The following is a 13,873-nucleotide window of genomic DNA, read 5'->3' as shown; positions in this document are numbered from 1 at the left end:
TGTGCTTCCATTGCATCTTATTCTACATTTGTATCAAAACGTGTATTTACTTGTTTGTCTTTTGTATAATATTTGATGTATTCCATACTGATAACTATCCTGGTTGTATATTTGTTATCGAATAAGCTTTCTTTTGACATTACCTGGCTTCATTTAAACTTAAATGAATCGATGAATCACAAGACGCCTGCCCTTCCGGAGATTCTGGTCTCGTTCAACTTCTTACAATTTCCGTGTAAACCTTAATTCATATATTGTCCCTTATTGAAGGACGCATTATTATAGCCATCAATAACGCAATAAAAAGTATTTTTCTATGTAGTAATTGTAATTTCATGACAATTTTATATAAAATACAAAACAACATATTCAGAGAATATCCTATTTTACATAAAGATGATAATTAACGTGTATATGAGTACAAGGAAATCCCCATCAAGATGATATACACATATCAATTTGTAACAATTGATATTGTCTTCATAGATTCCAGTTACGTTGTCGATGTAATGTCATTTATTTCACCAGTGAAATATTGGAATTATTCCATTTGATAAAATTTTATATCATCACTGCAATGAAATTCTCCAATTTTTCTGTTCGAACGAAGACGAAAGTTGCACAAGGACGATTTCCATCAAACAATTCGCTAATTTGGTATATAAAGCGAATCAGATAACAGCATTAACCGGTAGAATACAGCCTATGGTGTCTTGTCAAATGTAACTTCAAACTATGTGATATCAAATAACTCGCTAATAATTCCCGACCTTTTTCGACATCGGAAATGTTTGGATCATTTAAATGTCCTTTAAAATGTAATAAAAAGAAAAATTAACGGTCTCCCGTTGGATATAACCTATAAGTCACGAGTATGACAGAATTTTTTTACGAGTGCGAAGATATTCGATCATTCGGTGAAATATATTTGATATTAAAAGGGAAACCGTTAGACATGCTCTATATGTTAATGGAGGCTTTGTATTTGTATATATTTCTGAATTTTATAACTGTTGTTAACTTCGGAAACAGACACATACACTTTTTATCTACCTAATGCAACAAAAGACATATTTCTCGATTAATGTTTTCTGTATTGTAGGCAATTAACGTATTTAAATATATCAAATTATCAAACCTAAAATTACACATAAATCAACTGCTTATTAAATTTTAAATGTTGAAGTAACATTTACAAGTAAAACAATATTGCCTTTAGTACATGGCATGATATACATAATATGAGATACATATCGGTAGCAGTGAACGTTGCAATATTTGGTATAAAACAATTATCGGCACAGCATATGGAACAATATCTATACCTTGAGCATTCTGTTTAAATATCACATGTAACCGGAAGGAAATGACATTTTTACATTATTGAAGAAGATGAAATATTACAGATACGTATGTACAAATTTACAAATGTGTTTTCATCTCTCCTGCCAGTTAATCAATATCTATCTTAAATTAATCGTCAAGCGAGTCGCACACACTAAGATAGGACCACACGTCTCTGCAGCAACAATGTCTGTCAATGTATGAAATTTACTTTCAGAAATAGCTGCATTTCTCTTCAGCGTTCATGGGTGACTTCACCGGACATTTGAAAGCTTCAACAAATTCTGGTAGCTGGGATAGTATGCTGTTAGTTCTACAAGTAAAACAGTACAAGGGTAATTAGCCATTGGAAGAGATGGGAAACCGCTCACTATGAGAAAATTAAAACCTAAAATCATCATGAATACACTGAATAAAAATCTGACACCGAATTGCAAATTGAAATGGGAACAAACTTTTCAAAAACAATTTGACTGGGAACTGGTTTGGGATAACATAGAATTAACATTTACGACAACACAGATGAAGGAATTGCAATGGAAATGTATACACAACGTCATTTATACTGAAGTAAAAATAAGTAAATTTAGTAATTCAGACGGAAAATGTCATTTTTGTAAGACAGAATTAGAGGATATTTTACATCTTTTCTTCTCGTGTAACGTTGTAAAATCTGTCCTTATTCAATGCAGAAATAAAATATTTGTGAAGTTCCCAAGTTTTAGGAATGAACTTTTGACTCCAGAAATATTAGCTCTGGGCTATCTGGAAAAAGGTATCTTTTCTATTTTATTTAATAGTGCGCTAATTGCATTCAAATGGACAATGTGGAAATGTAGAAATGATATAAAACATAATAGTATTAAATATAGTATCAATCAAATGCAGAAGAAAGTTCAATCAGTAATAGTTAGCAATCTAATTTTATATGTAAAGTCCAATAAAAAGAAAACATTGCCTATTGAATATGCACAAAATATACTTAATAAGATACTAGATCAATGAAAGAGGCATTCTTTTATTACAAGTTAAATGTCAAGCTATGTTTAAACATATATATTGAATAAACAACTCATTTGTAAAGAACAGGATTACAATTAAAAGTATAAAACGAGCACTGTGATGAAGAGAGAAAAAAAGAGTTGATGTGACGTGATTTGAGAAGTTCCAAAACATGTAATATAACACTTGTTAATAATCTTATGCATCTGTTGTGTAGTTAAAAAAATTAGACTAATTATCATATATCATATATGTCTATGATTAGGATCTGTTATGTATACCGTTCTTTTGTGTATCTTAATATTTGTGACTTGTAACCGATGATAACGCAATCTGTCTGTCGTCCGCATGTTTATCGTTTCATTTTTCATGGAAGGCCGTATGTGATTTATCTGTGTGTCTGTGAGTATGTCAGTCTATGTGTCTGTCTGTGTATGTTAGGGTGTGTGTGTCAGGATGTCTGTCTGTGTGGCTGTATGTTTATTTGACTGTCATGTGTTTGCTAGTGTGGCTGTCTATGTTTATGATTGTGTGCATGTCTGTCTGTCTGTTTCTCTGATTGTCGGTGTGTCAGGGTGTGTCTGTCTGTGTGTCTGACTGCCTACATTTCTGTCTCTCTGTCTCCTTGTGTTGTCTGTGTCTTTGACTTTATGGCTGTCTATCTGTCTCAGTATTTACTTTGTATATTGATCCTGTTAATGTTTGAGTTAATTAATGCTAATATATTAGAATGAACGTAGACATTTAAAGAACGTCACGCTTATAACATTCTGAATGAACGTAGACATTCGAAGAACGTCACGCTGAACGTCATGCTGATACTATTCTGAGTGCTCAAAAAAAAAAAAAAAAAAATGTCAACAGTAAAATTCGGTTTTGTTGTAAAATAAGAATGGACTCATATGAGTAGTAAAAATCCAGCTTTAAAATTTTGTTTTATGATGATCTTTTATGAGTAAAGTTTATAGAAAGTAATTTAAAAGCAAACAATCAGTATGTTGCTGCACTTCTTTTTCCGATACAAGTGTCAGAATATGTGTAACAGGAAATTATTTATTTTCACATATTCTTCTTATTTTCTCCTATATAATTGGCATTCTCTTATTTTCGCAGGAAAATGTTTTGAAATGAATTTTCGTGTTTTTATCTTAATACATTACATACCTGACTTGCTCTGATATGATTCCTCGAATAGCATAATTATAGGCTGTGTTGTCATTCCTGGTATAGCACATTGTCTGTAAGTATAATAGGTCAAACATACTAAAACAATACAATAAAGGCCTTGGATGAAATCAAAATATTTCAAACTAATGGTTTCAAAATTTTCTGTCAATGTTCTATAAAAAGGCTTTGTTCATATGTAGACATATTATATATGTACACGTTGACTTCTATCAAACGATAAACAATCTTCAGAGCTACAACGAGTCCTACAACAGTATCATATAGTTCTGTACATTGTTTTCGTAGAAATAACATGAAACCAGAGCGACGAGGGGTTTATATACCCACACTCCTTGATATATCTTAAGTGACCAAGGGTGACGTTTGACCTTCAACTTCATCAATGATCACCAAAATCTGATTAGGTGTAGAACTTGATGTTATGATGTTATGGTGCAAATGAACGAAATGTGTCAAAGATCTCATACGATAACTTGTACACACAAACTTTTCATTCCCAAAATGTTCAAAGGTGATCTTTGGCCTTGACTTTTGACCGATGACCACCAAATCTTAAGCAGTAGTAAAAATTGATAGTGCCATACTGCTGTGTGAATATGGACTAGATATATCAATGAGGTCATGAGATGTTTTTTTATTATTATCATTATTATCATTCCACAAGTGCTCAAGAGTAAGCTAACAGCTTTAACTTTGAGCGATGACCACCAAAATCTAAACATACATTTAAACTTGATGGTGTGACGCTATGGTGTGCATATGTGTATGGATTCAAGAGGACCCTTCGCTTGGACGTACACACTCAAGTCTTATCAAAATAGTATGGTTATATATATATATATATTGTAAATCATTACCGTACAATATTTACCTGAGCGAACGCAACGAAGAACATTTGTTCATTGGACAAATCTAAACCAGGGGCCTTTTTCTCTTCGACATTATTTTTGATCCAGTTAAGGTAAGCCTGAAAGACGAAAAGTATCGAAAAGTGAGAATAGATTGTTCGTGAACATAGGACGAATAGGAAGAGGTATAACAGTGTAAAGAACAGCTTTAAAAACTTTTTTTTTCTTTCCTGCTTTTCGCTTACCTTTAAATGTTCCCCGATCCTTTATCTTTAATTCTTTATCCTAAGCTGTTCCCTTCCTCAGGCTTTATAAGCTATCTATATCAATCTACTACAACCCCTTCACAGATTTCCTCTCGGCTTACGTTATATGCTACCCTGAACTCTTCGTCCTTGATCCCTTACTCTCAATCTGCTGACCTTGTAAGTTATCTTTAACCCGTTACCCTTGATCCTTTTTCCTCAGTTTCATATTTCCGCTGACCTTATAAGTGACTTTGATTCCACTACCTTAATCCCTCCCCAGTTCTTCCCTTCTCATACCTGATAGTCTCCCCTCTCCACTTACCTTGTAAGCTACCTTGACCCCGCTTGCTTCAGCTATTCCCTCATAACCATAATACTTTCCGTTCACTGGTACCTTTAAAGAAAAGTATATCCAAGGTAGTGTGGGTTTAGGAGTGAAGCCTTATGATAACTCATCTTTTATCATTATTCTCTTTATTCCAACCAATTATGAAGATTTTAGCAAACAGAACAACATATGTATCATTTCCAAACACAATTTCAACGATTTACAATAACGTACACAAGCTATTTTATGCGTGTAATTATCGAAAGTATCTATTGTTACAAACTATATGCCAATGAACTATAACATATCTATGCGTGTCTAATTAAACGAAACAAGAGAAGTTTTAACAGACACTTTAAAACATATAAGAAAATTGTTTTTCTAAAAAATAGCAACGTTACAATATACCGTCAAACCACGACAGGACAATGGGAAATTTCGAGTTATCCGAGTATTTGATAAAAGTTCATATATTTGATTCGAAATAAACGGAGTGTTCATGTTATACAAATTCATGATAACAAAGTTCGAAAGTATACTACTATTTTGACAATCACAAGGATTAATATTCTGTTGAATAGATCGAGTAAAACAGTTCGAATCATCGTTGTAACTTACAGTGACAGGTTTAGGGTCACCTGGGACTGTAAATGGCCCCATAGTCTTAGTGGAGTAATAGTCACCGACACACTGTTTCGTCTCCTCCCACCTTGTCTTGGTGTAGTTGCTCCACCAGTTTTCGTATTTACCATCCTTTTGATAGTAAGCACCTGTTAATACATCAGAATTAATATAAATACATTATACATGATCTTTTTTGTCATTAATATTTTGAGGTTGATAACTTCTTTAAAACTAAATTCGTATTCATTTTTCCTATATCGTAACGACAAAACCAGTCACAGAGACGTGTCGATTTAAAGCAAGTAAACATGTTTGCCCAAGAAAAATTAAACGTTTGTCATTCAATAGGTTAAAAAGAAAAGGCTTATTGCTTGAATCTTGCATTGGTTTTAGAGTTTGACATACTTTGATGTATCTTGGTTCTCTTTATAAAATGACAGTATAACGAGAGATCGGCTTAAGTCAGACACGACGTTTAATCTATTGTGATCTTGAAATTTTATTTCAGTTCTGCATTCTCTTTAGACTTGAAAAAATATCCATATCAATGTATATTTGCCCCTGGTCCATCAATGTTCAGTTGTCAAAATTCGACGAAAACTGCAACGTTTAACAAGCTGCATTGAAAGCGTCACAGAGCCTTTATTATCTATATTCACTCTTTTCTTTTTATGTAACCCTAATTTAAAGCATATTGTCGATAATATATAAAGATATGTTGATAGTTTTTTATCGGAGATAATCTTCCGTGTCATATAAGGAGCTTTTAAAGAACTAATGATAGTCACCCCATTCGTCGATAGAATGTACAAGGTAATGCCCGACGATGCTGCCCATTGTTCCGAAGTTCATGAAGTGGGGAAGTGTATGGTCATAAAACGGGAACTGCAAAAGTCCGGCCGGGATGATGAGTTCGTTCCAGCCATTATAGAAGGAGATTAAAGTATCATAAACCCTGTAGTACCACTCCGACTTATCTTGGCCACTCGACAGTCTTCTGTTCCACTGGAGTCGTATAAACTGGTTCATGCTGAGGACATTAGAAAAGTAGTCGTCCTTATCTACCTTCAGCTGTAAAACAGAAATGAAAAAAACATACAAAATAGGACAATAACCAAAAAATAATAATTTCCAATGTAGATACAGGTATGATTAAATGACACCAATTCAATATTTGCTAACGTTTGCATATACCAACTGCTGTCTGCTGTAAATAACCTACCGGGGAGTACATGGAATCCATCTCGCTGTCGTTCGTCAGGAAATCCGGATAGCCGAGCTTGTACATGGCAGCGTCCAGCTACAAGTACGTCAGTAAAAGGAAGAATTCATCAGTTAGTTACGACAAAACAGAAAACTGATAGCTGGTAAATAAAATCAATCACCCAAGCTTATTGTTACTATTGAGCAAAAACAGGGCTATCGATATAAGATCATTTGTCTTTTCTATAACAATTTAATAAAAAAAATGTTATTATGCAATATTGATTGTTGCGGTTATCCTAATTTGTTTAATATGGTCTACCGGGTGTTACAGCGTGAGCTTTCACTGGTGTGATATAATATGGTCTACCGGGTGTTACAGCGTGAGCTTTCACTGGTGTGATATAATATGGTCTACCGGGTGTTACAGCGTGAGCTTTCACTGGTGTGATATAATATGGTCTACCGGGTGTTACAGCGTGAGCTTTCACCGGTGTGATATAATATGGTCTAACGGGTGTTACAGCGTGAGCTTTCACTAGTGTGATATAATATGGTCTACCGGGTGTTACAGCGTGAGCTTTCACTGGTGTGAGATATTGTGGTCTACCGGGTGTTAAAGCGTGAGCTTTCACTGGTGTGAGATATTGTGGTCTACCGGGTGTTACAGCGTGAGCTTTCACTGCGGTGTGATATAATATGGTCTACCGGGTGTTACAGCGTGAGCTTTCACTGGTGTGATATAATATGGTCTACCGGGTGTTACAGCGTGAGCTTTCACTGGTGTGATATAATATGGTCTACCGGGTGTTACAGCGTGAGCTTTCACTGGTGTGAGATATTGTGATCTACCGGGTGTTACAGCGTGAGCTTTCACTGGTGTGATATAATATGGTCTACCGGGTGTTACAGCGTGAGCTTTCACTGGTGTGATATAATATGGTCTACCGGGTGTTACAGCGTTAGCTTTCACTGGTGTGATATAATATGGTCTACCGGGTGTTACAGCGTGAGCTTTCACTGGTGTGATATAATATGGTCTACCGGGTGTTACAGCGTGAGCTTTCACTGGTGTTATATATTGTGGTCTACCGGGTGTTACAGCGTGAGCTTTCACTGGTGTGATATAATATGGTCTACCGGGTGTTACAGCGTGAGCTTTCACTGGTGTGATATAATATGTGATATATTGTGGTCTACCGGGTGTTACAGCGTGAGCTTTCACTGGTGTGATATATTGTGGTCTACCGGGTGTTACAGCGTGAGCTTTCACTGGTGTGATATATTGTGGTCTACCGGGTGTTACAGCGTGAGCTTTCACTGGTGTGATATATTGTGGTCTACCGGGTGTTACAGCGTGAGCTTTCACTGGTGTGATATATTGTGGTCTACCGGGTGTTACAGCGTGAGCTTTCACTGGTGTGATATATTGTGGTCTACCGGGTGTTACAGCGTGAGCTTTCACTGGTGTGATATAATTTGGTCTACCGGGTGTTACAGCGTGAGCTTTCACTGGTGTGATATAATATGGTCTACCGGGTGTTACAGCGTGAGCTTTCACTGGTGTGATATATTGTGGTCTACCGGGTGTTACAGCGTGAGCTTTCACTGGTGTGATATATTGTGGTCTACCGGGTGTTACAGCGTGAGCTTTCACTGGTGTGATATAATATGGTCTACCGGGTGTTACAGCGTGAGCTTTCACTGGTGTGATATAATATGGTCTACCGGGTGTTAAAGCGTGAGCTTTCACTGGTGTGATATAATATGGTCTACCGGGTGTTACAGCGTGAGCTTTCACTGGTGTGATATAATATGGTCTACCGGGTGTTACAGCGTGAACTTTCACTGGTGTGAGATCATGTGGTCTACCGGGTGTTACAGCGTGAACTTTCACTGGTGTGAGATCATGTGATCTACCGGGTGTTACAGCGTGAGCTTTCACTGGTGTGAGATCATGTGGTCTACCGGAGGTTACAGAGTAAGCTTTCATTGGTGTGAGATATTGTGGTCTACCGGGTGTTACAGCGTAAGCTTTCACTGGTGTGAGATATTGTGGTTTACCGGGTGTTACAGCGTAAGCTTTCACAGGAATGAAATATCATGATCTGGCGAGAGTAACAGTGTAAGATTTCGCATGAGCATTGACATGTGCGAAATAGCATGGCCTGGCGGAAGTGAGTCCATCGAAGGTGTGAGATAGCATGTTCTTGCGAAAGTAAGCCAATCCATGGTGTGAGATAGGTGTGAGATAGCATGGTCTGGTGGGAGTAAGTCTATCCATGGTGGGAGATAGCATGGTCTGGTTGGAGTAAGTCTATCCATGGTGTGAGATAGCATGTTCTGGCGAAAGTAAGCCTATCCATGGTGTGAGATAGCATGTTCTGGCGAACGTAAGCCTATCCATGGTGTGAGATAGCATGTTCTGGAGAACGTAAGCCTATCCATGGTGTGAGATAGCATGGTCTGGGGGAAGTGAGTCTATCCATGGTGTGAGATAGCATGGTCTGGGGGAAGTGAGTCTATCGAAGGTGTGAGATAGCATGGTCTGGCGGAAGTGAGTCTATCCATGGTGTGAGATAGCATGGTCTGGGGGAAGTGAGTCTATCCAAGGAGTGAGATAGCATGGTCTGGGAGTAAGCCTATCGAAGGTGTGAGCTAGCATGGTCTGGGGGAAGTGAGTCTATCGAAGGTGTGAGATAGCATGGTCTGGCGGAAGTGAGTCTATCCATGGTGTGAGATAGCATGGTCTGGGGGAAGTGAGTCTATCGAAGGTGTGAGATAGCATGGTCTGGCGGAAGTGAGTCTATCCATGGTGTGAGATAGCATGGTCTGGGGGAAGTGAGTCTATCCATGGTGTGAGATAGCATGTTCTGGCGAACGTAAGCCTATCCATGGTGTGAGATAGCATGTTCTGGCGAACGTAAGCCTATCCATGGTGTGATATAGCATGGTCTGGGGGAAGTGAGTCTATCGAAGGTGTGAGACAGCATGGTCTGGCGAAAGTGAGTCTATCCATGGTGTGAGATAGCATGGTCTGGCGGAAGTGAGTCTATCCATGGTGTGAGATAGCATGGTCTGGGGGAAGTGAGTCTATCGAAGGTGTGAGATAGCATGGTCTGGGGGAAGTGAGTCTATCGAAGGTGTAAGATAGCATGGTCTGGCGGAAGTGAGTCTATCCATGGTGTGAGATAGCATGGTCTGGCGGAAGTGAGTCTATCCATGGTGTGAGATAGCATGGTCTGGGGGAAGTAAGTCTATCCATGGTGTGAGATAGGATGGTCTGGGGGAAGTGAGTCTATCGAAGGTGTAAGATAGCATGGTATAGTTTACCCTAAGTTGACAACATTTCATTGTTATAATGATACTTACCTTCTCTTTCGCCAATTTTCTTGTTTCCTTATCAAATATATGGTCGACAGTCGTGCTTGCAAGAGCCTCTTTCACAAATTTTACGATCTCCACAACCTGTTGAAAAAATGAGATGACGAACCCTATATTTATCGAAAACTGATATTTTTTGTGAACACTACACAAGACGCTCGCAGATATTTTAACTCAACGGTTTTGTGAAACCAAAATACAGTGAACTGCATTAGAGCTAAAACATTCTATCCTAGTGTATTCACCTTAGCTTTATTTTTGTCGGAGAAGTGATCCCTAACAAAGAGGGCGCTGAGAGCGTCACCGAGGTACATCTCCATGGTGTTGAAACAGTACTTTGTGGTTCCCAAGAAGTTTGGCGTGCCGTACAGATCGACGTAGAAATCTCTGTTAGCATGGATATAATCCCAGGAGAGCTCCTGGCGGTATTTATGTATGATTCTCCATACGAGGTAGTTACTCAGGATTCTATGTAATATAAACAGTTATAAATACGGTTAAAATCATCTTCACTTGAAAACTCATTTTTAACATTGAATAAAAAACATGCCGGTAAAGGAACGGCGGAGATTGATACCAGTGGATTAATCTTTTATGAATGTACAGTTCCACTCAATATATAGAGAATACATGGTCAGTGTCTGAAAATGTAAGCTGTATTTTGTCTTTCTGTCCCTAGCCAAAATACAACTTTTATTTGAATACGCTGACCATGTATTCTCTTCATCCTGCAACATATATTTCGAATGTCAAAAGTTCGGTAGATTTGTTGTTCAATCTTTGTTTACCTGCCGTTGACTTTACGCTGAATTTTGCCTTATGACGTTGCCAAAATAATTGCACCGCGCAGAAAAGTAGTCCCAAACTTCAATGATATAACAGCGATTATATGAATTTTCGTCAATAAATTAACAACATAATTAATAAGTTATTTATATTATTAAACGTAATTTTAAGGTTATTTCAGGAATTCTATCGACTTAATCGCACGTGCTAAAATACAGTCTAATTTTATTGTGTTAGAAACGACACATACTTTTACAGTACCATTGACAAACTGGGGAGACGTGACCATAGCAGGGGATATAAAGGACATATATAGAATCTTCGTCAACACAGGAAACTAGATATGTATAGAAGCTGTCTAACACCTCCTGTATTTCCCTCAACCTTTGTGTAGTGACCAGGTAACTATTGAAACCACAGTTTTGGAAACAGTCCACTTTCGTTTCTTTTGATATTGGAAACTATTGTAGTGAACCGTTAACAACCATGGCCAATGATATATTTGTCAAATATGATGGCATCTGATTGTGACATGTACGGGAACGCTACATCAATGATGACGAAATCCTACTGTGAGCGGTGACATCAAAGAACGTGAAAGCTGTCTTTTCCCTTACCCCTGGCAGGTGCATCCCCACATTAAAGGATGCGTGATCTCCTTGCCTTTCCCCTGTCAAGGGATGGCGGGGAATCCCCTTGTCAAGACGGTGGTTTAGTGTTGTATTACGCCAGAGCGCAGATAAATTAACATGCCAGTGTCCCCCTTTTTACATCTTACCAGGTACTCAGGATTTAAGCTACATATACAACTTACACATTTGAATTAAAACTCCCACTCGGTAGATAACTATCATGTTACTGGTGCGTTAACTCTATGTGTCACTGTTTGTTATAAAAAGATTAGAGTTAAGCTGACCTGGTGCTGTTTGGTCCCAGACTCCCTACCAGGTTTGACATTTGTATCAGGTAATCCTTCTCAAACAGCACTATCTTGTCGGTGGCGCGTAGTTCAGCCTCCGCAAACATAGACGTGACGATGGAGGAAAAATCAATCTACAAAAATCAATTATCACCTTGTTAATATATTTGTTTGTGTCTCTACCTGATTTCTTTAAACAGAATGTGGACGCCAAAAGCTAGATATTTTGAAATTGATACATATATTAGTAATAAAGATTTAGATTGCAGATATACATACAAGTCAAGTTATGTCTTGCAGTAAGACAAAACTGTTGTCAGCTATAAATGCAATCTTACTAAATGGCGCTGTAGTATGGTAATAAGATTTACATGGCGGGTGCCGTCGATGAAGCAGAAGACGCTTACTCTTTCAGACCAGCTGGTCTTATTCTCCTTGTGTTTTATCAGGAGTCTCAGTGTAGTTAAAGTGCTCAACTATAGACGTTTCGCATTTATTTTCTAATCTGAACAACGATTCTTGTCAAATAGTTTCGAGGGAAGTATGAGGTATACAGTATAGGAGAGTAGATACAGACGAACGTCTACATACCTGTAATGAGATTTAGAAATATAAGTTATGTCAATATAATGCTGAAAACATGTGTATCATTATAACTAATTTTGTAACAGTGTCAATGATTGGTTAAAAAACATCATCTGACAGGAAGATAAGATATATTTTTCTGAACCACATGTTGCCGTAGTTCGACTTTGTCATGTTCCGACAACGTTGACGCCTTTTCATTTGTGAATGTAATAGCAGATGATAGCGAGGAAAGGGGGAAACGAGGGCATAACGTAAACAGATTAAAATTGATACAATTTTACAAAACAAGAGCGAAGATAAGATATCAAAAGTTTCGAATAGTTATTTCATAGAATCTCTGAAGGAAACTGGAAAAACGCCAAAGTTGAACATCCAACCGCACATTGATGTTTGTTAAGTGATGCTAGGTTTGTTGACTCAAAAAAGTGTGTTTGATTCCTCTGCTTTGATAAACAATTGACTATCCTTGTTGCCGGGTAATATGAACACTGCATTGCTCTGAGATTTCAATATGACATCCGAGGTTAAACAAACAGTCATATATATATATATCCCAACAACCAAGGCCACATAACCAACGAGAATATTAATGACATGAGAATTAACTCGTACTTCAAAATCGTCGGAGAGACTCAACTTTTTCGCGTTAAAAGTATATTTAAAGTCTCTGTTATAAATGTTGGAGACATCTTAAGGAAAGGAAAATTAATACTGAGGCACCGTCATGAACACCAAGTGCGTGCTGATTTAATTATTGTCAATTAAACACTTATAATTCGTCTTTACTGTAACCAATTCTTGTATTCTTCAACACTGCATTATTGCGACAAATATTTGTCATTTTACTGACAAGTCCATTATTGGCCATATACACTGCAGCAGAGACATGTCTGGTGCGGCTTTTTTATTTCATTTTTATTTTTTACCTTCTTCTTCAGTTCAATTAATTTTGTGATGTATCAAAACAAAAAACGTGACAAAAGGACAGAAATAAATTATCCATTTCTCTACTTAATACTTGAAATAATCCTAGCATATGAATGTGACTGACTCCAGCATGAAGCAATCATTTATACAACACTTCAGTTTACTGACAAGAGTGCTGAAAATTGCAATTTCAGAAGTGATCAATTCGAGGGCAAAACCAAAATTATCATTGTACTGTTTTGCAATGCACCTTGTAAATATCGTCTGTTTTCTTACCACAGATACTATATATAGCCTCGTCTGTCTATGAACTAAATAGAGTGTAACTCGATCGGCCTAACGAGATTACCCAATTTCGGGAAACTCGTGAGTGTTACTAAAACGTTCCAGTCATCTCGCTGTGAATGTGGTCTGAATCGACAGATAAATTTCTTTCTTTAATTTTTAATTTTAAATTGTTGCCATACTTGTTAGTCGTGCACTC

The 13,873-nt window shown here is 37.3% G+C and overlaps 1 protein-coding gene across 1 annotated transcript in view; it reads right to left on the bottom strand.

Annotated features, from left to right (window-relative positions):
- Window positions 1-1,557: 1,557 nt before the first annotated feature.
- LOC132565719 (endothelin-converting enzyme 1-like) overlaps window positions 1,558-13,873 on the bottom strand; it is a 28,331-nt gene continuing 16,015 nt past the window's right edge. The window contains exons 5-14 of the mRNA XM_060230422.1: window positions 11,872-12,008; window positions 10,415-10,637; window positions 10,158-10,253; window positions 6,805-6,882; window positions 6,371-6,653; window positions 5,577-5,728; window positions 4,953-5,024; window positions 4,406-4,501; window positions 3,511-3,584; window positions 1,558-1,657 (exon numbers count right to left, since the gene is read on the bottom strand). Of these exons, the coding sequence (XP_060086405.1) occupies window positions 1,558-1,657; window positions 3,511-3,584; window positions 4,406-4,501; window positions 4,953-5,024; window positions 5,577-5,728; window positions 6,371-6,653; window positions 6,805-6,882; window positions 10,158-10,253; window positions 10,415-10,637; window positions 11,872-12,008 (1,311 nt within the window). The remainder of the gene's footprint in view (window positions 1,658-3,510; window positions 3,585-4,405; window positions 4,502-4,952; window positions 5,025-5,576; window positions 5,729-6,370; window positions 6,654-6,804; window positions 6,883-10,157; window positions 10,254-10,414; window positions 10,638-11,871; window positions 12,009-13,873) is intronic.

The sequence above is a fragment of the Ylistrum balloti genome, unplaced genomic scaffold (assembly GCF_031769215.1).
Source record: "Ylistrum balloti isolate Yb309-2 unplaced genomic scaffold, AGI_CSIRO_Ybal_v1 Utg369730, whole genome shotgun sequence".
Taxonomy (NCBI): domain Eukaryota; kingdom Metazoa; phylum Mollusca; class Bivalvia; order Pectinida; family Pectinidae; genus Ylistrum; species Ylistrum balloti.
This window is presented reverse-complemented; position numbering and strand designations above follow the sequence as displayed.